The sequence below is a fragment of the Ctenopharyngodon idella genome, chromosome 8, assembly GCF_019924925.1.
Source record: "Ctenopharyngodon idella isolate HZGC_01 chromosome 8, HZGC01, whole genome shotgun sequence".
NCBI lineage: Eukaryota > Metazoa > Chordata > Actinopteri > Cypriniformes > Xenocyprididae > Ctenopharyngodon > Ctenopharyngodon idella.
The window spans coordinates 30,451,590-30,477,141 of record NC_067227.1 but is presented as its reverse complement, the minus strand read 5'-3'; the positions used below and the strand labels follow the sequence as shown (position 1 = coordinate 30,477,141).

At 38.2% G+C, this 25,552-nt stretch overlaps 1 protein-coding gene across 14 annotated transcripts in view; it reads left to right on the top strand.

Annotated features, from left to right (window-relative positions):
- Positions 1–1,623: 1,623 nt before the first annotated feature.
- The window catches only part of mtmr3 (myotubularin related protein 3), a 32,713-nt gene continuing 8,784 nt past the window's right edge, over positions 1,624–25,552 (top strand). For 11 of the 14 annotated variants that reach the window (XR_007931180.1, XR_007931179.1, XR_007931181.1 and 8 more), the window contains exons 1-15: positions 1,624–1,800; positions 7,141–7,222; positions 7,512–7,585; positions 9,756–9,845; positions 11,198–11,314; positions 15,568–15,650; positions 17,308–17,474; positions 17,660–17,783; positions 17,966–18,079; positions 18,745–18,947; positions 19,197–19,328; positions 19,412–19,523; positions 21,955–22,150; positions 23,551–23,736; positions 23,831–24,001. Coding sequence is in view for 11 of the 14 variants with exons in the window: in XM_051902143.1 (XP_051758103.1) it covers positions 7,583–7,585; positions 9,756–9,845; positions 11,198–11,314; positions 15,568–15,650; positions 17,308–17,474; positions 17,660–17,783; positions 17,966–18,079; positions 18,745–18,947; positions 19,197–19,328; positions 19,412–19,523; positions 21,955–22,150; positions 23,551–23,736; positions 23,831–24,001 (1,698 nt within the window). In the remaining 3 variants the exon portion in view is untranslated. The remainder of the gene's footprint in view (positions 1,801–7,140; positions 7,223–7,511; positions 7,586–9,755; positions 9,846–11,197; positions 11,315–15,567; positions 15,651–17,307; positions 17,475–17,659; positions 17,784–17,965; positions 18,080–18,744; positions 18,948–19,196; positions 19,329–19,411; positions 19,524–21,954; positions 22,151–23,550; positions 23,737–23,830; positions 24,002–25,552) is intronic. The other 3 variants (XM_051902140.1, XM_051902138.1, XM_051902133.1) reach the window with 1 other exon arrangement.

Here is a 25,552-nt window from a genome sequence, read left to right as displayed (position 1 = left end):
ATATCTCCCTTTGCATTGATCTTTGAGCGTCGTAACTTTGCAGATGTTGTTTATGCTCAAACAGCAACATTACACACTAACTAAAGTTAAAAAAGTGAAATCATAATCAAGAACCCCTTTAAAAAATATCACATTTCTATACCCCCTTAAAATGGTCTGTCACATCTCAGAGGTCTTGACCTTTTCATTCAAAAATGTCATAACGTTTGAGAATTAAAAGTCTACTATTAAAAAAAAACATTTACTTAGACCAAAAATCTTGTTTAGCTGTCCGTTTTCCATCACTGTTATCACATGATTTGACCCCAATACAAAAAATATATATTTGTATTCATATCTCCCATATTAACAGAACACTAAACAGCTCATATAAAATGTAGTTTGACCTCCTGAGGATGATTATAAACATTTTATGAAGGTAAAGCGCCTCCTTTGACCAACTATTTGCTGAAAAGGAAAAAAGGCTTCATTTCGTTAAGCGTTTCAGGCCTGTTTTGTACCGTTTGTGGAAAGTGCCATTCCAGTGTAATAAAATGAGTGGTCATGAGTAACTCAGCCAAAACAAGATTACTTAAATATCTCTGGTGCTTGAGTGTGTTTGTATTTGAATTATCCCAGAGCCCTCGGAAACACTGGCGTTTTGTTTATTTGAATATTAAAAATTAAACCGCCTCTCTGAAGAATTAAAAACTGTCAGACTTGAAAACTTAATTGTCAGTTTTGCTTATGATTTAATGTGTGTGTTTGGAGCTTGTACTGTGTGTAAATGAGGCTCTGTGGTGAGTATGAGATTGAATTCGACATAAGCGGGAGGCAAAACTCTGTGTTTGGTTGTTCCTCTTTTGCGCAGAAAGACTTTTTTTTCCCTCCATCCAACGTTTGCGCACATTTCCCATGACCTTATGGCAGAGCACTTAAAGCTTTGGTTGTTAAAGAGAGGACAAATAAATGTCATGTGTCTTTTAATCACATATGTAAGTCATTATTGAATACAGTACATCATTGTATAAACTTTTCTTGTCTGTGTGTTTTTTTTACACCTCATACTGTATTTACTAATCAAGATTCAAGTAATTTTCATGGTAAAAGGCTTTACATTAACAAAGCATTGGTAACATTAAATTACAGACACATTCACAAACTCACATTCACATGAAATGGCCATTCTTGCCATTTCATGAATTTTTAAATTTGCTGGAAAAAAATACTAAATTGCCAGCAGATTAATATACTCAAATTGGTGCCAATAAACCGGAGGTTCTCTGTGACAACTTTTTGTAGGTATACAGAAAGAAACTGATTCAAAATAAACCTGAAAAATATTCACTGGACTTGTGACAACTAGCCCCGGTCTTCTCATTGAAGTTCAAATCAACTTGTTTTCTTAATTCACTCTCATTTAAAGTCAGTTTGATATGCGGCGGTTAACATAGGCCTACTTAAATACAAATGTTTTTTGTGCCAAATTCATGTCTCCATTGTCTGTAATTATTTATTTATTCATGTTTATACTCATTCATTGGCCCCAACAACCGTTTATGACAAGTATTTGAAGTGGCCACTTAAAAGCTTGTTTACATCTCCGCCCCTCCCCCACATCGCGTTCGAACGTGTTGACGCAATCTGCGTCATGACGCACTGACGTCGGTGAGGCTGCGATGACGACGGGATTCCACAGTGGGACGGGCCGACTCTGCAAATGGCTACGAGGTGCAATTTTTCGATTTCTTCATCGTTAATCTCCTCTCCTGCGACTCGGAAGAAAGCGTATACTAGCTCTGCCTCGCAGGCTGCCCTCAGGTGAGTGAGCTGAGTGGTTTTGGCCCGGGATGCGGTGTTTTTCGGTGTGTTTTGAGGCCTTATCTGAGGGGTCCGCCCTCCGCTCGCGACAACAACAACAACAGACACCGAAACGGGCCTCGGCTGAGGAGAAATGTCGAAAACGCTTCACATGAGCAGCAAAACATCACCGCGGTTTTGAGTGTTGTGCTATTTACTTGGTTTAATATATATATGACCGCTGACGGGGATAGAAATGCGGCCTTTTAGCTCAGTTTTTGTCGGTTACTTCGCTCGCACTCCAGTCAGTGAAACAGCCGCCGCGCGACTGACTGACTGACAGACCGAGCGCGAGCGCCTTACAACAGTTCACCATGGTAACCAGCTTTACGCAATTGGTATTGCTATAAAACGGCCACGATTGTCAAGAAAATGAGATAAAACACTGTAGTAGTGAGGTGAAAACTATGGTTTCCATGTTATAGTGACTCAAACAAAACATTAGAATTAGAATACATCATAATGCCTTGTTTTCAGGTCTTTTTATGACAATGATTTTACTTTTGTAACAATAACTGTCATGTTGTCAGCATAATAACAGATACCACGGTTGTTGTTACTACAGTATATGCTCTGAAAGCTTCACTTTTTGGAGGAGATCCTGTAATTATTATGACCTCACAGTTGGAACAATAACTGTAATAATTATGGTATTTTGGTGGAGACTGATTACTGTGGCATCATGACAATGATGCTTAATGTTTGACCATAACATATTAATAATACTCATTTAATAAATCATGACATCTCATTCAAACAGTGCATGAAGCCTTTTGTAGACAGTTTTACTGCAGTAATAACAACAACTGCCATGGAGACCATCGTTTCCAGCAAATTGAATGGGATTTATACTTTCTGTTGCACTCTATACCCAGTAAACACAGTTTTACTGCAGTAACTAAGGTATTCTGTGGTTGCCATGGTAGTTTTCAGTAAGGCTTGCTGCAGAGAGGCATGTGTTGGGTTTGTTTGTGTTTCTGTCAGATCCGCGTGGTGCTGGTAGATGATCCTTTGGCTGTCCTGCTCATGTTTTGGTGTTGGGTTTCTCATGTGTGGTCAATCTGACTCATGGTGTGACTTTGGAATGAAATGCATCTGGTTAAAAGTCAACTCAGCCTGCTAAATGAGCACGAATGCATGACTTAAACAGAGCAGTAGATAAAACCTGAATGATTGTGTGTTTACACGTCACCGACTCAATGACTCGATCAATAGTAAACCAGAGTGACAGGAGGGCGAGTGGTTGAGTTTATGAATGAACTCCAGCAATGCTGAGAGAGAGATAATGATAAACATCTGTTTCTGCAGTTGATTTAGAGCTCAGCACACTCACAAACAAAGTATCTGGACAATTACGCCGTCCTAAAAAATGCCTGAATGCCATTCCTTATGTTACAGAAGCTTTCACTCAGCTTCACTTTTCTTCATCAGTTTTGAAGTCTCAATCTTTGGAGATTTGGTGTTCTAGCAAAGAATGGACATGTTCCACTAAAGGGTTGTCAATGCAAAATCATTATGTATTCATTCAGGCATTTTAAGTGTCCAAATACTGATTGGAGCCATTGTATATTTTCCCGTGAGTGTTGCAAGTTGTTTTTTTCACTCCGCTGCTGAATCTCCAGCACCACCGCAAATGAAATCATAGGCTACTTTATGAAAGTTGCTAAGGTAAGTTTTGAGTTTGAAATGAATGTGATGAAAGAAAAAGGCTGTGTACCACAAAATAATGGCACTAAGAAATGGCTCTAGTTGCTATTATTTTATAGATGTCCTTACAGACTGCATGCAAAAAATACAGTTTTTTATTTATTTATTTATTTTTAAAAATATTACAATTCCAGTCAAATTATAATTGTGTTTATGTTCACTATAACTAATTCTTAGAAAGTGGAATGATTTGAATTGTTGCAAGTCAAAATAATGACAGCAAAATTTAAATATGCGCACTATGATATTAAAATGGGACAATAAGGAGTGTAAGTGTAAGGTAGTTGTCGGTTGGTGTTTTGGTAAAAAGAAACCGAATCATTCCCAACGGTGGTTCAGGAATGAGAACACACAATGCAGATTGACCTTTGGGACAGTAAGAGCGACACCTGAGATGGACAGAAAAATACTGAATGATTCTTCTGTCCGCCTGCACTCAGTTGACCTAAATTGAGGTGGAGAAATCTCCAGAAAGCTGGTGTTTCTGAATACCCAACACTGATATGGTGCCTGAAACAATGCTTTTGGATACGAGCCAGTATGGAAATGGTTTGGCAGTGCTCAAAACTAACAGACTTGTTGAACAGTTTGCATGTACTCATGTAATCTAGGGCTGGGTATCAATACAGATGTCCCGATTCAGTTCGATTTCGATTCACAAGATCTCGATTCATTCCAATGAATTCAGTGATTCAGTTTTCACTGGCCCCACCACAAAAAAAGGATAATAAATGAATAAAATAGTTATTATTTTTGTTGTTTTTGGCCCATGTATCCCTGTATTGTAATAAAAAAGGTTATTTTAGATACCAGTGAAATTTAACAATTCTTAATTCCAATTTCAATACCAAAGATAATCAGTGCTTTTAAGGTTTTTCTGGTAGGTCTATCAGTAGTTTTCAGGTACAGAAATTGAATAATGTAATCAAATGTAAAATAACATTGCATATAATCTTCACTGTACAAATTAAATAAAAGATAATCCTTATTAAAGTTACAAAAAAGTTATTCAGTGAAGAGCAGTGAGTGTTTTTTTTTTTTTTTTTTTTTTTTGTCATTTGTAGTTTGAGTAACATTAAAAACATAGACAGCAGCAGGAATATTAGGCTGCTGTCACTTTAAGAGCTGCACGGATCCAATATAATGATACACGTGTTGTCTTTCTCTACTGTTTACTAGGATACTCACCAATGCGGCCATTTTGAGAGATATTTGTGTGAATTTGTCAGTTTAAGTGCAAGGAGACATAAAAGAGAATTCATTTTATTATTTGCAGCTTTCTGTGTGTACTTCAGATGTGTGTAAACACAAAACTTCTCACACAGCGTGCAATCTCTTGTGCTTGAATGTTTAAATTGGCAAGGCTTAAAAACTTGTGCAAATAATAAACTTTCGTGACCATGCAGCACTGGCCCGATCGGGACAGTGACAGTTCCTTCAATTGTCTGGAACATCTTTCATGCTGAAAGGTGCATCTTGAAATGCCAGTATCGCACAAGATCAATTAGAGGATGACATCTAGTGGAGAAGACTAGTAATAAAATTAACGTCAATCAGATATTCAATAGATATTTATTGTTCAATGTTTGTGGAAATAAATACAGAAAAACGATCGATTCGTGACTTTTGTGAATCAATATCGAATTGGCCACATTTTAAAAAAACGATTAATCGAAAAATCAAATTTTTTGCCCAGGTCTAATGTAATCCCACATTGCACAGTCATTTGTTCAGATCACAAGACTGAAGTACAGTTGTAAAACACTGAAAGGGCCAATCAGATTAAAGACGGACCCCTCAGCTGTAGTAAACATGAGCGTTTGCCTGTTAAAGATATGTTTTATCAGTAGTTTCCAGATGGCTTCAATATGGCCTCCACTGGAAGCGTGCTTGAATGTTTTTGCATCGGGTTGCTGTTGCCCTCTGGCCATCAACCAACCAAACTCACACCATATGACTCTCAGGAGACACACGGGGTCACTGAAATCGTCCCATCCATGACACGGGTTACTGCTGCTCTGTTTAGTCTATGACAAGTTGGGTTTTGTTATCTTCTGCGGAACAGTATCATCTCATTCTTTATGCATCTTTAGCTTCCCAGATAGCTTTCATAGGAAGGATAGTAAAAACTGGTTGGTGTTGCAGGTTGATACACTTCCAGAGAAGAGAAATCAATGACATAATGGTGTTTCTCATGTGTGTTTTAAGTACATTAACTACTGGTGTGCTTATCGCAGAGTTTTGCTTGTTTTCTTCCAAGCAAATTTTGATATTACAGTTTATTGAAATAAGAAGTTTTGTGGCTGTTTCATGTCTGTAGACTGTATCTTTTAAAAAGCTTTTGTGTCAATCAGTTGTAGGGTTTGGTATCGTTTGAATTTTAATGATTCTGATTCTGCTTAATGATTCCAGTTCTTATCAATTCCTAATTTCGATTCAAAAAAGGTAAAAAAAGTCTTATGGCAAAACATTACATTGTAGCTGAATGGATAAAAATCAATAGGTTAAAAACACTTACACAAAGAACTATTTCGTATGGTTTAAAAATACCATAGCAAAAACAACTAGCCCAACTAATATACATTTCAAGCATTATTAAAGACAAGTAAACACTCAGTAATTAAATAAATTATAAATAAAGTTGCATAAATAAATACAACTGAACAAAGATACGATTGAAATAAACAGTGTTTTAAAATTTTCAGGTGTTTAGATACAGAAACTGTAATCAATGGTAAAATAACATTGCACTTTATAAATAAAATACATTACAAATATAGTACAAAAGGTACAAAGGTACAAATATAGTACAAAAGGTATTCAGTCAAGAACAGTGAGTGAATTTTCTCTTTGTCTTTTGTTGTTTGATTAACGTTATGATAGAGACTGCAGCAGAAATATTAGGCTGCTGTCACTTTAAGAGCTGCACGGATCCAATATACTGTTTTAATTTTTTTTTTTTATGTTCACTAAAGACATAACCGACTGTTTATGAGGATATTTTGACATATTTTTGTGTGCATTTGTCCATTCAAGTGCAAAAAGACACGGAAGAGGACTCAGTATCATGCACTATTCAGTATGAGGTGTGTGCGCAGCACAGAAAACAGCTTCTTCTTATGCTTGAATGGTTTAAAGTCATATTAAAATGCACATAAAGGAATCGATAAGAGGAATGCAAATTTTAATTTTATAACAAGTATTCGATTCCTGACCTTAAATATCCGATTTCAGAATTGGAATCGATTTTCGATTCCCAACCCTAATCAGTTGTGATTAAGCAGCCTGAAATAATCGGCAATAAACCTTCTGTTCCTGATGAGTATATTGACTCTGGAGATGAATGGCTGTGTACATTGAGGTTTTCAGAGAGCTTGACTCAACCACATGCTTCACTGATTTGATTTCACTCTACAAGCATGCATGAACGGCTCTGCCCACCTTTGCCCACAGAGTACCTGCTGTGAAAAGCGTGAAAAGCTGTATTGTCAGAGATGTTATGCAGTGTTTGTTTGGTATGGAGAGTGATGGTTGAAAAGTTATGGTCTCATGTTTATTTTTTTGTTTTGTTTTTTTTATCTCCCCTCTCCCCAGGTTTCAATGTCATAACACTGAGTGACGGCACCAGCGCAGGATCGTCCAAAACAAACCTCACCTCATTGTTTTTAGCAGTTTGGTAAGGTTCAAGTGGTGTGTTTGAATTAGGGATTGGTGTATCCGTTTTTTTTTTGGTTTTTTTTCCCGTTTGTTTTTGTTGTTGTTTTTTTGCATTTTTTGCATTTTGGGTGAGGATGCAAACACATTTTTGAATCAAATTTGAACTGATTCATTGAAATTCACATTTTGAACTGATCGAGAAACTAATTACATGGCATTGTTATTTAGGAAAGTAGTAGACAAATTAAAAGTAAATTCAAATCATTACGATATTCACAATGTTGTTAATTTTTTTTTTCTTCATGCAGACTGAAGTCTGCGAGAGAGAGCGGACGAGTGGTAGAAGACAGTGTTGCACCCGCACTCCTTCACCGGGGCTATGGTAAACAAACACCACCAACATCTCTCTTTTTCCCCTGCGCGTGACTCCCAGGCATTGGTTCAAATGCTGAATCGGAAACTGCTCATTGATTTCTCAGGCTTTTAATCAGCTGAAATGAACACTGCTCAGACAGTGTCAAAGTCCCCTCCTGACTGCTGTCTCAGCGCAGATCAATGCCCTCTTTAGACAGACAGACAGAGGATGAATGGATAGATGTGTGCTAGTGTCATCAGTGTGCTTGTTATGAAACCGTTCTGGCTTTAAATTCTGATGGGATGAAATACGTTCACAGCTGTTAGATGCATTAAGATAGATGATAGTTGCATCATCTGTGAACAGCAATTGATTTCTATATTAATACACATTCTATTAGTTGCTTGGCAACTGTAATCATCCTACAGTTTGTATTATGAATGAATGAATGTATTATTGAACATTTGTGTTTATATCATATTGCTCTTGCAGTCACAAGAGTTCTAAATTACAGTAATTTTACGATTGTTAAAGGATATTATCCACTCTGCTGCATGTCATAACTAACAACACCCCTTAAACAAGGTAAAATCACTGTAACTAAAAACTAAGCTTTATTATGAACCTTTCATTTTGAGAGAATCCAACAGAGGCATCATTTACTGTGTTGTTTGTGTTTGAGTCTGTATATGTCTGTGTTCAGTGAAGTGTACGTCATGTTCTTGTTTGCTGAAGTGTCAGACAGTTTAACAAATGCCTTCGTTCTATGTGCGAATGCTGATGGATGTGTTTGTTTACACATTCTTAATGAGTTATGCACATTATTGTTTGTTTGCTATTCTGCCCGTCTGTGCCCTGTAATTCTCTGTCTGGTTCTTTGCCTGTGCCCACAGTGGGCCGCCCCGGGCCCGGCCCCTCTAGTGTGTTTACTGAGCTGTGCTGATGGCCATTGTCAGCGCTACACACAGACGCCAATGCTGCTGATCCAGCAAACACACACACACACACACACACACACACAGATAGAGAGATAGATAGATAGATAGATAGATAGAACATTAGACAGATAGATAGAGGGTACATAGTTTATACATAACCACACCTCTTCGGCGCATATCTCATTCAGTACAGTCCCGTTTCGGACTCGGCAGATTTTTTTGGCACAACCAGATCACTCCGTCTTGAGGACTCCTGTGTTTGAGCTAGACAACATGGCGACACAGCTGCCCTCTCTCACAGAGTCTCTCCTATTTGTGGAAACTGAGTCCAAACATTCTCTGCCAATCTGAACTCTCAAGGCTACCGCGGACCGTAGCCTCTCATTCCTGCATACAGAAGTGAATGGATTGACTTATGCCCTGCTCATCGCTGTCATGAATCATGAAGCTCTTGCTGAACGCAGGACACAGCTCTAATAATATGTTTTGCACTGAAATTAAATTTAGACACTGTTTTGTATTAAGGTTGCCATTTTTATTTGTTTAACGTTTTTGGTTACTACGTAATTCCCATACTTTCACTTGTGTTAGTTCATTTTTTTTATGAATTTACTATTATTCCGAATAAGTATATGCGTCCAAACCTTTCTTTAGCATTGCATGTTTAAATGTCTGTCGCTGGTGTTTGTGTGAGTGATAGTAGTGGTCATGATTTACTATAACCCTGTTCTCTGAGAGTCTTTAAGTAAAGCCGGCTACTGTATCGGTTACAGGAGTGCCTGTTATTTCTGAAATAGCTGACGTGACCTCAGAGCAGGAAGTACTGGCAAACTACTTTTGCCATTACAAATGTTTTGCTTCTCTGAAGCCCAGCCAAAAATGGTTTGGTTTAGGAAATGCTGTGATCACTCTGTCCCCAATTTAGCTTAGATAATCACTCATTTAATGAGAGGTTTAGTCATGAACAGTCTTTTATCCATATAACAGTTTGGCTTTTGGTCCCCGGGAGTTTGTACATTTATAACTTGTGATGTCAAATGTTTAGGCTTTGATAAAGAGGCTCTCACACTCTTCTATTGTTGCAGCAGAAGATAAATGATGTGAAGTAGAGTGAATAATGAATCCCTGTCTGGGTCTCATCAGGAAAAAAAAATAAATGTAGATTTATAATTTATGAGTTCATAATTTATTATATAATATAATTCTTTATGATTTATATAAATTATATTTTGCATAAAGAAAATTATTCTGCTTGACAGGAGGAGGAGGGGCAGCAGAGTTTGGAGTGCATCCAGGCCAATCAGATCTTCCCTCGCAAGCCCCCTGTCCTGGAGGAAGATGATCTTCAGGTAAGCAGGGATCAAGACACCTGCCAAGATGTTTATTAGGGTGTAGTGGGACCATTAATATAACTATTACTTGATTCTGACCAAGAGGGGAAGTTTAAAGGTGAAGTATGTAAGTTTTTTTTTGTTAAAAAATTCTCTTAACTCAGTCTATTGTTCATTGACTACTATTAGTAAGCCATTCATGGATTTATCTCCCCCAAAAGTGTAAACATTGATCACCCAGGCACCATCAGAACATTAAGTGCAGTCCGCTCAGATCCGTCAATCTCTTTCCAGCTCAACCTATAGTGAGAGTTTGGGGCGTGGCTACTGTAGCAGGCAGAGGCAGAGGGTGTTTATCTACTGTGGAACCATGGCTGATGCATTACAAGCTGAAAAGACATTCAGTTTTGGTTACAGGAGTGCAAGCCAAATTTTGCATTTAGATCTTCAAAGATTAAACGGGTCATTGTGACGCAGTGCACTACAATGGACGCTTCACTACAACATTATCATGCACTCGTCCAGAAAGACAAATGTTTCAATTTATAAGGTTTACTTTGATGTGTCCAGTTTAAACAGCATCAAATATTTGTTGCACGTTGTTAAAAAAATGCACCCGGTGCAAATACGTTGGGTGGGTTCATTATAAGCGAGACGCTCGCGTTCACTCTACGCAGAGTGTTATTAGCCTACTCAATTGCTTACTCGTGACACATCGCAACACAGCTAAAAGTATTCCTAATATGTTGGACCTTTTATTGCAAATAGCCTCCTTTAACCTGTTGAAACATGCCTTCACAAGCGCCTGTAAGAGCTGTATTTGTGATGTTTGAGTTGCAAAATATGCTGTAATTTCTTGTAGTGTCACAGAAGCAACTGTACATTCTTCACCTTTAAGCCCTGTTTCAAAACCTACTGAGCTGTCTACCTTGGAAACACTTTTAGGCATCATGAATGCTCTTGTGATGTGTAGTCTGTCCCAAATAGTAAGCAGCAAAATGATCTTGTTTTGGTCAAAATCTAAGACTGCATTACTTGCATCTCTTAGAATGCATTGCAACAAGCACTGTGACACTTGTCACCCATGACTGACTGTTAACAGCGTTTCAAATCATTTAATTATGAGGTGCAATTCTTGTTTTGATGATGTGTAGACCATAGAAAGCGAGAGAGCTCACGAGGTTTTGAAACAGCCTTTGTTTTCAGCACCCCTGACAGGAAGACACATGAATGGTATTTTTCTGCTCGAAGTGTTTCGTTTGTAAATACCTCATATTTTTCGGCAAGCATTTATAAATATCAATAAATAATTGCACTGGTCTTATGTTAACATGTTGGAAAGACGTTTCTGATATTATCATCTGTTGTAGGTGCCCTTCCCAGAGCTGCATGGAGAGTTTACGGAGTACGTGGGCAGGGCGGAAGATGCTGTCATCGCCATGTCCAGCTACCGCCTGCACATCAAGTTCAAAGAGTCGGTTGTTAATGTGAGTGTGTGATTTTTCAATGCCCTTTTTATTACCAGATCTACTTGAACTACAAATAGATGTTTTAATAGTCTGTAGCTAAGGATACGAGTCTGGGAAGTATTTTTTTAAAAAACTTTTACTGAGCTGTTGTTGCCAGAGTTAGCTAAACACAAATGTATGAGCTCTTTGTCCTTCGCAGAATATAATAAAACCTACTTGGCAGAGATAATAAAACAAGCAGAAATGAACAATTTACATCTCTAAGCAATTGAAGTGGAATAAACAGATCTTAAACCAAATCAAGCAAAACTGAGCAATGTTTGCATTTCGGGCCTTTTCTCATTTGGTCGTCTTTTAATTCAGCTGGTTTTTATAAGTACATCTGACTTCAAAACTTGAATGTGGCCCAAATATGATTTTTTTCCCCCATGCAACACAGCATTGTTTTGTGTATATTTAACAGCGTGAATGGCAAAAATCACACCAAATCTCTTCACTTCAATCTGGGGCAAATTAATATGTGGAAATATATTGGGTGCATATTTTTTCCAGTGTGACACTTATGTTTTCGCCCTCAGCTCAGAGTTTCTTGAGTAAAACTCTGTTGTGGTCTGTTGTGCTGTAGTGAATGTATGGCGTACAATATAACTAGCCCAGTGGTCACTGAAAAATGTGGTGCATGACATGCTGCTAAAATTAGAGCCCACAGATGAAGTGTAGGGTATTTAGGGACAGAGAGCCACAGTTACATCAGGCACTCTAACACTGGCCAGTGGCTGCAGTCACCCTGTATGTGTATCGAACAGGTCTGTCTTTATTAGCTCTTCTCTTTCGCTGTTTCTTCCTGGGTCTGTTGCCATGGTTGCAGTGGCTTTTTGATTGGGATCGTCCACCCCCATCCTTTCAACATGGCACTATATTAAGGTTCTGGTTACATACTAATAATCTGCTCTGCTATACCTCTCTACCTCTCATAGACCAGCAGTCACGATCCAGAAACCTGCTCATTTCAGTGTAGCACACAGAGCTGCCTGCTTCTGAACTACTGCTGGAATGGTCCGCAAAAGGACTGATGTAATATTATAGGTTAAATGCAGAAAATTTTCTGGCATTCTGTCATAAGTTAGTAAATATGCACGTAAATGGCATTTACAGTAATGCACTTACAATGGCAGTCTATGGGGACGGTGTACTGGATGGTTTAAAAGCAGAAATATGCAGCTCATTTTTTGTTAAAGTGCTTATATTGAAGATTAAGAGTGTAATTTATGTGCCACTAATATGATTTCAATAGTTTTTTCCAAACACTCCACTCCACCCCAAACCATTTTACATTAGGGTCCTGATCTCTGTTGGGGTTCATTTTTGCAATTTTGACAGTCTGGCTGCACATTATCCCTTAATAGTTTTCTGTTCTGGACACTTATCTGCTGAGCTTTCATTGTAAGCTGATAATTATTGATAATTAACAGTGGACCACAGATTAATGTTAAGTTTGACTGTTATGTTTAACCCAAAATATTCCTTCAACGGTGCTCTTCTGCTCATTTATATGCGATCAGGCAGCTGGGTTTGTGGCTTGTGGGTGATCAGCTCAGTGCTGATTCATCAGTTGATATCTGTGACAGTCACTTATTCAGCAGAGTAAATGAGTGTGACGCTCTCTGTGTGCCTGTGAAAGAGGGAGTGTGTTGTGCGTGAGAAGAAGAGAGAGTGGTGTGTGTGTGTGTGTGTGTGTGTGTGTGTGTGTGTGTTTGATACTGTGAGTGTGTGACTACAGGCCAGCTAGTGAGGCAACTAAGCTGTCGTAAGAGCAAGTGTACAGTGTGGGACTTGAAAGAGGAAGGAGATTGAGAATGTCAGCTCTTTTTTTTTTTTCTAACACAATTTTGAAAAAGGCACAAATTGATGGAGCACAACAGAGTGCAGGAGTCTTGAGACATGTTTTTAAAAGTTGAACTTGGCATGCCTTATGGATTGTGTGTAATAATAGGAACATTACTTAGAGCAAAGGTTTTGAGCTCTGATTGGATGATTTTCCATATTTATGCACAATTTTTCCGTATTTATACAAATTTCCATATTTTCCAAGCTAAGGTTGACCAACGTGAATTGTGTTAATCTGAGAAAAAGTTTTATGTGACTGTTTGAAGAGTGAAATCTTAAAAAAAAAAAAAAAAACTGCCAAATGCTGCATTTTCAAATACATTTATTTAATACATGGAGCAGCTCATGGTCTGGTGTTTTCAGTGGCTCGGATCAATGTGCAACCATCTTCCCAAATTTGTAATGAGATTCATTTATAAATCAAAAGAGTCAAAAAAAGAGAAACTTTACAGACTCCCTGTGGTTTTCCTACAAAAATGTTTTATGTTTTATTTATTCATTTATTTATATTTTAATTCAGAATATTTTGGAGTATTTTGGATTCAGGAGAGAGGATGTGTCAGAGAGCAAGGTAATTTGCAAGACCTGTGAGATTATTGCAACGAAATGGGGCAATACAACAAACCTGCTCCAGCACCAGCACAGCGCCATGAAAAACTGTATGATCAATGCATGTCGACAAAGTCCATCGAAACTAACAAAAGCACACCTCAAAGCCAGTCTGAACCGACTGTTGTTCAAGCATTTGCAAGCATCACGCCTTATGAGAAAGGATCAAAACGGCACAAAGAAATTACCGATGCGATCACCTAACATATATGCGAAGACATGGTGCCTGCGTACATCGTCAGTAAAGACGGCTTCCGAAGACTAATACAAACACTCGACAAAAGATACCACAAGATGCCATCTCTGTTTGTCAAGCTATTAATACTATGTTATTTAATTGTGAAATGTTTTGTTATGCACTTCTTGTGCACTGAATACATTTAGAATGTAGCATATTTGAAAAAGCAAAAACAAAAGCCAAAATCGCAATTGCAATATTCATTAAAAAAAATAGCAATATGATTATTTTGTCCATATTGCACAGCCCTAGTTTGCACACTAAGGTGATTTCGGACAGACTTCTGAGGCAGCATAACGGTTTAATGATCTACAACAAAATAGAGAGCTTTGGTGATAACTAAGCGAATATTTAATTAGTGCAATGGTAATGTATCGCTTGAAATGAAAAGTTGGTCAAAAACGTACATTTACACACAAACCGACCACCAACCGTAACTTTCAGACGCTACATTTATTTTTTAGCTCAACTGTTATGGAATGGAACGCACAAGATTGTAGGTTATCAAAGGCAGTGAAGGATACATCTGTGCTGCCTTCAAAAACTGATCAGATGAAGGTATCTCACTAGACAGGATGTGGTACAATCACTGGATTCGTGCCTTGTTGTCTTCGTTACATATCCTGCCTGCAGAGGCAGCATTTTTCAGCTTTCAGATGCAGCTGATATATCACAAATCACTTTTTTGTCCATAGCTGATCACACACCTGACTTTGTTACCAAAGCACTGTTTTAATGGCTGTAGTGCTGGTGCTTTAAAGGGGTTCAGTTTAGAAACACAATGTTTTGGAGAGAAAAATATTAATCTCAGTAGTTAACTTCAGTAACTTACTAGTTAGCTATCCAGTTCTATCCATAATACGGATCAGTTAATATCTCACAAATGTGTTTTAGTGTTCTCTGACCCTTTAACAAGTGCCCTAGGAATGTTTGAGTGTGGTCAGATTAGTATGGTGGAATTAAACCGCAGCCCAGGAATGTGTGTATCACATATGAGCCAAAACACGCAGTGTACACGTCCACCTCGTGATTCTGTCTTCCCTCTTTTTCTCTCTTTCTGTGAACAGAATTGTTCGTGTGAGGTGTCAGTAAGTAACCACAGAACGGTCCGTCTGTATGCATGATGTTGCGAGCTGCAGTTTTGAGAGCCATGGTCAGATGTGACTTGCATGCGATCAACGTGTGATCACACGCAAGTTCCAGAGCTTAAAGGGGAAATGCATTTTCAACCACACAGTTGCAATGTTGTCCACACACATAAACACAAATACTTGATTGAAGCTGATTGGCATGCAGGCCGTTCAACACTTGAGCTGCAGAACAAAGAATGAGTTTGTCTGAAATAAGCTGCAGACACTAATCACTAACCGTGTTTGTAGACTCTAAGCCCATGTCTAAACTTTCAGTGTGATTGATTCAGCAGGTTGATTTAATTATTAGCATCGAGTGGGTTATTGTTGACTTCCGGTTTAGTCGCTCACAGTGCCAGTAGTGGAAAAATATGTCTCAATGTCTATTCTGTCTCTTTCTCTCCCAGGTTCCCCTGCAGCTGATAGAAAGTGTAGAATGCCGGGAAATGTTCCAACTGCACATTACCTGCAAAGACTGCAAGGTCGTCAGGTGAGTCTGTCTATCTATTAGAGCCGCACAAATAATCGTTAAAGGGGTCATGACATAAGAAATCAAAGTTGCCTTGATCGTTTGACATATAAAAGGTCTTTGTACAATTAAAACATCCTTCAAGATTAAAACGTCTTCCTGATTATAAACAAATTTAATCAAGCTCAAAAACACATCACACTGGCAAATACATTTGCATATGCCTGCCTCCAGAGAAAGACTTTGACGAATAGTTTTACATCATCGCACCATAGGCCCCGCCCACTGTCTTTTTAGTCGCTTAACGGCTGACACTTGCTACACTGGATGTGAGCATTGCATCGCGTCAAAAGCAAATGGAACCCATTATAATCACTGACGCTGTCTACACTGGATACAGTATACAGATGCACGTTCAGTTTCTGACATGCTTCACACACTTGAGTTTGTCGACAACAGGACAAATGGAATAGTGAATGAACGTTTGATTTGACACATACAGTTTAAACGTGTGTGACGTGTGGCCAAGTATGGTGACCCATACTCAGAATTTGTGCTCTGCATTTCACCCATCTAAGTGCACACACACAGCAGTGAGTATTGAACACACACCCGGAGCAGTGGGCAGACATTTTTGCTGCAGCGCCAGGGGATTGGGGGTTAGGTGCCTTGCTCAAGGGCACCTCAGTTGTCTGTAATGAGAGTGGAAGAGAGCGCTTCATTCACTCCCCCCACCTCCATTTCCTGCCGGTACTGAGACTCGAACCTGCAATCTTTGGGTTACAAGTCCGACTCTTTAACCATTAGGCCACAACTGCCACATAAAGTGAACCAACAATCTCCAGGTCAGATGCCTGTCGCTCATCTCATTGCGCCACTGGGAAAACACTTGTTTGCATCTTTGTACAGACTTCAAAAGGATCTCAGCATCGGAAACAAGTGGATGGTTCATATTATTGGCATCCCGGTATGCATTGAAGGATTATGTTTGTTCGGAGCATTTTGTTTTGCCAGCGAGGCACAGTGTAATTGAGAGTTTGCAAAGAGACTTTTGTTGAAAGATGAAGCAGCCATATGTATTGAATCTGACAGCAAACCGTAAATAAATGATTTCATAGTGCTTTGTCTTAAATGACGGTTTTATATGGATAATGTTTTCAAAACACTTACTCACGTGCAATTGCGAGTGGGCATTGATACTGTTTACTATGCAGTGACGTTAGCCAATCATAACAGTGGTCGTTTACTGACAAGCCTTAAAGGATATTATTGATATATAAAGGATAATATTGAAACAAGTGAAGTCTTTGTGAGGGAGTCATTTATTCATTCATTCAAAATAATTCAAATAATTAAATATTTTAAATATAGACTGCAGCAATTAACATTTTGTCAGAACCTCTAGTAAATTACATGTTATTTTAGATGTCTACTCAGAATCATGGGATCTATCTCTAATCTCATTTTCTATGAAAACGTGTCATTGTTAGTGTTATTTTTAAGCAGAATGTATTTGACTGTTATTGTGACTTAGTTGAAGATGCAATCAAATTATTACAACCAGTTTGTGCAGAAATCCAGGTCAGTCCAATCTGTCTTTCTGCCTCTATTTGATGTTCTCTTTCATTCTGTTTTGTGTGTCTCTCTGATGCAGTAGATCTAATGTGTGTTTTGACAGGTGTCAGTTTTCAACATTTGAGCAGTGTCAGGAGTGGCTGAAGAGGCTGAGCGCAGCGGTCCGTCCTCCGTCCCGGATAGAGGAGCTGTTTTCTTTCGCCTTCCACGCGTGGTGCGTGGACCTGTACACAGGAGAGAAGGAGCAGCATGGAGATCTGTGTAGGCCAGGTACTATCTGCCTGTGTGCCTGGATGTCTCACAAATAGTTTAATCTCTTTATTTCATTTGAACACCTACTGAGTCCACAAACAAGATACTATTGAATATCTTTAAGAGATATACAAAGAACCTGTAAATTTGTCCCTTCCTGTAACTAGCTCTTCCTTCAAAATCCTCTTCCTCCTTACCTTCAGGATTCATCTCAACCTCTCATCTTTCAGGTGATCATGTGACGTCACGTTTCCATAACGAGGTGGAGCGGATGGGCTTCGACACTCAGAACGCCTGGAGAGTATCTGAGATCAACAACAAGTACAAGTGAGTGTTTCTCTCTGAGTTTAAAAACATTGAAACAGTCTTGGACACTTGACCCTGTCCTGCTGCACTCAGTGGGTCTATTCAGGGCCATGCACAAGATCAGATGACTTTAGACAGGCATCAGTCAGTCCAATGCCCTGCTCTGATCACAGTGCCCTCTGCTTGCCCCCTGCCACTACCAGGTTATGTTCCAGCTACCCTCAACTGCTGCTGGTGCCAGCCTGGATTACTGATAAAGAGCTGGAGAATGTGGCGGCCTTCCGCTCCTGGAAGAGGATTCCGGCTGTGGTTTATAGGTCAGTCAGCCACATCTGTTCATAAGCATGGAGAATGAAAATCGTTGAAGAACCTAGTGTGCTGATTTTTTTCAGACATAGGTGCACTACGGTCATATTTTTGGCTTTATTGGTGGTAATTAGTGTACACTGATCTTTTCAAATGCGTAGTTAGCTTTATTTTTATTAGTAGCAAGTAGCTAATGCTTTTTCAAAAGTGATTTCTCTGTTGTTTAACTGCTTTAAGTAGCTTGTACCTGGTCAAGTTTCCTAGGATCCTAGAATCAGTTATTTTATATACTATTATTATTTATATGCTATTATATTATTTATGAAACTGTTGAATTGGCTTTTATTTTTATATTTTTAGTTTTCATTTAAGTTTTAGTAATTTTGTTATGTGCTTTGCTGTTTTTTTTTATATTTTAAATATCTTTAAAAATACTTTTAGTAATTTTGGTACTTAAACTTAAATACTTAATTACTGCGGTTAGTTACCAAGGCAGCATTTTCAGATTTTTTTAAAGTTTAATATTTATAGTTTCTTTATGTTTATGTATTTATTTTATTTTATTTGAGCTTTATTTCAATTAAAGATTACAATTTTTAATAGTTTTAGTCAACTATTACATCACTACCTAGAACCTTCAGGTTAATAGTCCAGGTCTTTAACCTCTCTTACCCAGGCACCAGAGCACAGGGGCAGTTATCGCTCGCTGTGGTCAGCCTGAGGTCAGCTGGTGGGGCTGGAGGAATGCAGATGATGAGCACCTGGTGCAGTCCATCGCCAGAGCCTGTGCTGTGGACAGCAGCACCTGTAAAGGCGTCTCCAATGGCTCCTTCTCCCGCGAGTACACTAACGGAGCTGACCTCTCAGATGTGGACTTTGGTCAGTACTGAATACTGTATAGACACGCCCTAATTCAGATTATAAAGCAAATGGTTTTGGCTCTCAAACTGATTGGCTGATAAAGGGTGATCATGGCACCATAAAATATGCTGCTGCTGACCAATTAGAATTAAGTATTCAAGAGGAATTTCAATGAAATAACATCTTAAATTTCCTGATTATTGTGTGACTTGATCTATGCATACATGTTTATTTTATATCAATACTCCTCTTTATCTCTTTCTATAGACTCATCCATGACTAACAGCTCAGAGGTGGAGACACTGGCCATCCAACCTCGAAAGCTTCTGATCCTGGATGCCAGGTCATACGCTGCTGCCGTAGCCAACAGAGCCAAAGGTGGAGGGTGTGAATGTCCAGGTACTCTCTCATAGATGCTCTTTTAACGATCACAATTAAACAAGACGCCCCCCTCATTAATGGCATGTTGCTCTCCCCTGTAGAGTACTACCCTAACTGTGAGGTGGTGTTTATGGGTATGGCCAACATCCATTCCATCCGCAAGAGTTTCCAGTCTCTGCGCTTACTCTGCACCCAAATGCCCGATCCAGCCAAGTAAGTCTTCCAAGGAACATCTACTGCGGTTACAGTGTGTCCCTTTGTTTATTGATGTATTTCGACCTTTTAGGAACATAACATGTTTTTTCTAACCTGTTCAAATAAATTAAGCTTGATTGATCTATCTCAAATCTAAGGCCTACCAAAAATGATCCTCTTAATCTGTGTCTGAAAGTAAAATGTAAAATGATATTCAAAATATTGATTCTTTAACATGTAAACTTTTTGTGACAGACCTCCCATGAGTGCTGAGGTTTTATGATATATGTTTAGCATTATTTGTGTCCATTGCAACATCATAAACCTGTAACTCCAGTCAGGACTAACTAGTAATGTAGTCAACATCAGTGTTGTTTTTGTAAACAAAAAATCTAAACTAACTAAATACTGAAACACAGCTGGAAAAAGATGAAAAACTTAAACTTTAAATGAAAATTAGAAATGTTGCCTTGACAACTAAACGAAATAAAATAAGTTAAAGTACTAAAATTACTAAAGCTAAAATAAAAAAGATAAAAAGAAATAAAAAAAATAGAAATAAATAGAAAAAAAACTAATAAAAAATCAAACTAAATTTGAAACTGAACAAATAAAAATAAAAGCTAATTCAAAATATTAATAAATACTATAGTAGTATATAACTAATACTAAAATAACTCTGGTCAACATAATGCTTCTTTGCTTTGAATCAAATGTTTTATTAAAGCTAATTGGTTTGGTTCAAATGCAGAACCACTTTAGTGCTTTAGCTCCTTCAGGAGCTCGTCTTTTTGTTATTTTTCCGCCTATTGTTATTTCCCTGGCAGCACATCTGCCTGTGATTTCCAGCACTGGCTCGTATTTGCTTCCTTTTCCATCCGCGCCATTTCCACACATCCATTTGTTGTAAAGTCAACAGCAAGTCTTCCAAATGACTCTCTTTCTGTTTTTCTTTCATTCTCTCTCTTTCTCTTTTTAGCCAGTATGATAAACTCTGACCAAGAGCTGCGTTTCTAGGCAACAGACATGAATTGTTGAGAGGGAAAAAATTTTAATTCCCTCCTTTGATTATTCTGATTGTTAATGTCTCTCTGCATGATGTCGTAATATTCATACAAAGCTGATTTTCCTTTTAAACGTGATTCTGATTCATGTTTCTCTTGGGAACGATTATTTGAATGTCTCCTCCGGTTACCTGCACTCTGTTTCCTTGACTAATGTCAGTTTGCTTTGGCTCCGTTTGACCATGTTGGAAAACTTTTATAATGAATATGAATATGCTTCCCAACAACACTTGTCAAACCACTTTCTTTAGTCCTTCTTTCAGTTTTCCATTAAGATATAAATGCTGTTTTCCTGATGTGCATAAAGCCGTTTTTGTTTCACTTATGTGGAATATCATGGAAAACAAGTTTTTAGTATGCAGACGTACTGTAATATACACAACTCAAAGCTTCTTCCGTGTCTGCCTTGCACATTTATTGACACTTACCTAAAAAACAACTCATTCATTTATTGGACATCACATTTGCACATGTTTTTAAGCCTTGCCAATTTAAATATTCAAGCGTAAGAAGATGTGAAAGAGAACTCAATTCGGTACTCACATTCTGTGTGAGAAGTTTTGTGCACACATTCGAAGCGCGCGCACAGAAAGCCTCGTCTCAGACAGCTTGCAAATACTGAACTGAGTTCTTTCACATCCTCTTGCATTTCAATGGACAAATTAACACAAAATTTTGTCAAAATGCCTGTCTCGTCTCGTCGAGTATTCTAGTAAACACAGTTCTTTGCGGTTATGTCCTAAGTGAACGTAAACAGATAAAAACAAATAAAACATGTGTAACACTATATTCGGTCCAGACATTAGGTCTTAAAGTGACAGCCTAATATTCCTTCTGCTGTCAAACAACAATCACTCACTGCTCTTGACTAAATAATTTTTGTAGCTTTAACCCTATTAAACCGAGTGTGTCGTCACTGACACATCCAACCAAGCTGTATTCATATTACCGTAACTCTTCAACAATAATATCAAAATAATTCAAATTGCTCCTGACAATAGCATGCGCTTTTCGCCAATATACAACATATTAGGGTAATTTCATGCTTTCCATCAGAAAATGACAGCAGCTTTTGGGGAGGGCAGGAAGGAAGGATTTAAACGGAGAGATACGGAGGGCGTTAGAGGTTAGAGAGTTTTGGATTGCATAAAATAATAAAAGAAACAAACATAAATACATTCCGTGTTTGTTCAAAATACCTCTGTTTCACGCATCTTAGCATGTGGTGTGTGCATGTGTGCGTGTATGAAAAAAGGCTCCTGATGAAAATTCTGCAACCCAGTGTTACAAAAAAGACTCGTATATATGTATTTTAGTTCATTTTTCAGTTTGAAGTGTACTCATTAGATGTAAGTGTGTAATTGTGAGTTTTGTTGTGTCTTTAGCTGGCTATCTGCTCTGGAGAGCACAAAGTGGCTGCAGCATCTGTCCCTCCTGCTCAAGGCGTCTCTCCTCGTTGTTAACGCCGTGGACCGCGACCAAAGGCCCGTACTGGTGCACTGCTCAGACGGCTGGGATCGCACCCCTCAGATAGCGGCGTTAGCCAAACTCTTGCTGGACCCGTACTACCGCACCATTGAGGTGAGCTCCGCTATAATGAACTAAAATGGAGAAGACCATTAAAACTCTCTCTGAATTATTACGAGAGGAATTTGTAAGCTATATCACATGCTGTAAAAATCCACAAGGGCTTATTTTAAATCCTGTGGTTTGAAATGCTCACAAGGACATGTTTACATAGACAATGGCTTAGAGGAAATGTTAAAATATTTGTAATGTTGCCCAAGCTTGAAGACGGTGGTTAACATAGATTCACAGAATGAAACAATAGAGACTCGTTCTGCTGCTATAGTGAATCCCTGGGTTTTTGTGATTTCATGTCATCAGAATTCATGTTGTACTGGCTCTTTTTAGTTTTGGTTAGAGGGGTGCTGCTGCACTTTATCAAGCCACATTAGATTTTTTCACAATAATTGAGAATAACAAGCTGTCTATATGTAAAGTGTAAATGGAAAACTGGATAGAAAAGCCACGGCTGAATTCCATCATGGATCTAGTTGTGGATCTGGATCACAGGAGGTGCATGAGCCATCTCAAACACTGGAGGAGGCATTACTGTATTTTAAACATCTAGTTTTCTGATGTTGAATACATGTTGTGCTTTGAAGGTGTTTAAAAAATACCAGGGACCGGATTCACGAAAACCTTCTTAAGAAGTTAAGAAAATTCTTAAAATAAATTCTAAGAAGTTTGTAAGAATGTTGCAATTCTTGAAAAATTCTTAAGAAGTTATCTCAAATATTTTCTTTTTTTTTTTTACTAAAGAGGACCTATAATGCCTCTTTTACATGTAATATAAGTCTCTGGTGTCCCCAGAATGTGTCTGTAAAGTTTCAGCTCAAAATCCCCCACAGATCATTTATTATAGCTTGTCAAATTTGCTCTATTTGGGTGTGAGCAAAAACACGCCATTTTTGTGTGTGTCCCTTCAAATGCAAATGAGCTGCTGCTCCCGGCCCCCTTTCCAGAAGAGGGAGGAGCTTTAACAGCTCGCGCTTCAGTTGCTCAACAACAACAAATCTGGAGAATCTCACGCAGCCAAACTGAACGTTTCTGAATGGTTAGTGGATAAATTTATGTAGTTGCTGTGGAGTTGATTCAACTCATCGACTAGCATGTGCCGTCATGTTCATCTTTTGTGCAAATCCAGCGTTGAATTGACCCTCGCTTGTGAAGCAGTCCGGTGTAAAATGACGGCATGCTAACAACACTCTACTACATCTCTTCCTCTTCTCTAAAGCAGCCCAACATGGCCTCACCCCCTTTGTTGCGTGTTCTTGGGGGCGGGGTTTATGAAAAATTATTTTAGTTAGAAAATAGCAGTAGAATTTTTCGGAATCTGGCCCCAGAATTCCAAGTGTGATTCTCATTGTGAAAACTGTTGATATCATATAATCAGAAACTCTCCTGTCCGCTTTCAGGGTTTTCAGGTGCTGGTTGAGACTGAGTGGTTGGACTTCGGTCACAAGTTCGCAGACCGCTGTGGTCACGGAGAGAACGCGGAAGACTTGAATGAGAGATGTCCTGTCTTCCTGCAGTGGTTAGACTGTGTGCACCAGCTCCAAAGACAATTCCCATGTTCCTTTGAGTTCAACGAAGCCTTTCTGGTGGGTAAAAGTAGGCGCAAACCTTTTGTTTCTTGTACTTTGATTGAACTATTTCTTGAACTAGCTCTGAATTCTTTCGGTTTTGTGTGTTTAGGTGAAGCTTGTGCAGCACACATACTCGTGTCTGTTCGGGACGTTCCTGTGTAACAGCGGGAAGGAGAGAGAGGACAGACACATCCAGGAAAGAACCTGCTCCGTGTGGTCTCTCCTCAGAGCCGCCAACCGCTCCTTCAGAAACATGCTGTACTCCTCTCATTCAGAGACCGTACGTCACCTCTTCTCAATCTCTTCTTCTTCTCTCTTTTACTCATGACTCTCATAAACATTTACTCTTCTCTTGTCCAGTGGTTGACCGATATGAGGTTTTCGTTGAAATGATGAAATGTTAAACATTTATTTTATACTATGTTTCCTTAAAATATTTAAAATGTAATTAATAATGCCAAAACAAATATCTGCCCATTATTTGGCATGGCCCATATTTCAGTCCATTACTAGTCATGTCTGTACTCCACTGAATCTATTCAAAGCAAGGTTTTTTTCTTTTTCTTTCCTAACAGCCCTCGGCTGCCTTTACCTAATAATTCATACCTCTGTTTTGTAATAGTTTATGTTGACCTTTGTGTAGTGAGTAAACATGAAGGGAGGCGTTTACTGGCTTCAGAACGCATGCTTGCATTCCTCTCTAATACTCAAGAGACCCGGAGCTGCCCTTTCCTTTCATTTCCTGTTTCTTAAGACTAGTTCACACTGTCCCAACAAAAACGGTGTCAGAAAACAAGTTATTTTAGGATCATTGATACACTGTATCAGTATTTATTGATATTTTGAGTTATTTTTTATTTTAAAATTTTCCATTTTTATTTTAGTTAAAGCTTCAGTACCTTTATTGTGTACATTTTTGTAATTTTTATTATATTTTATTTTTTTAAGGTCACTATTTACTTTTTACTAATTGGTATTTCAGTTTTAATTATTTTAGTACTTCAACTAAATTTAACTTTAAATAAAAATATTTAATTTTTTCAGTTAGTGCTTATTTTATTTCAGTTCATGTAAATGTTTTTTAATAGTTTTTGTTTTGGTTAACGATAACAATTGTTGGTGAGTCAATGTGATGATAACAACCAACTTTTATGTAAACAGCCTTTAACAACTTTTTTAGTTTTTATACCTCAAACTTTCAGTTTCAGTTGTATATTGATTTACAGTTGATAAAACATGCTGTCTTGTTGTGTGCCTTTTCTCTTTTATTTCTACTTGGATTGGATTAACTGAACTAAAAACATCAGGTGAATTTCACAAAGCCTCTCGGGAACATGTTTGGGTCATACTTCATAACAAAATCCAAATAAAGAAACAAGTATTTTTGCAAAATATGTTTTATTTTCTTTTGATTTGGTGTGAAACATGACCTGGGTATTTCTATGTGAGATTCACCCATTTTTAAAATTCTGTCAGGACCACTATATAGGTGATTAACAATTAGCATACAGTTTGGATTGGCGGTATGGTTCTGTTCTGGGCAAGAATTCCAGCCTAGCATAGATAAGAGCAGGGAGAACAGTAATAACCTCCTTAGGGTAAACAGAACAGAACCAACATAAATGTATTTAAGAACATTGATGATATCTGCATGACAATAATTTAATGTAACAACATAAATCAAGATAAATGACAGTCTGATTTGAAGAGGAATATCAGAAGGCCTGACTGTGAACAAAAGGAGGAGCTGGGGATGGAGGAGGGTAATTAGCTCCTGAGCAGTGCGATAAAGCTGCCGATAATACTGAATGGACCTTCTATATAGGGATGC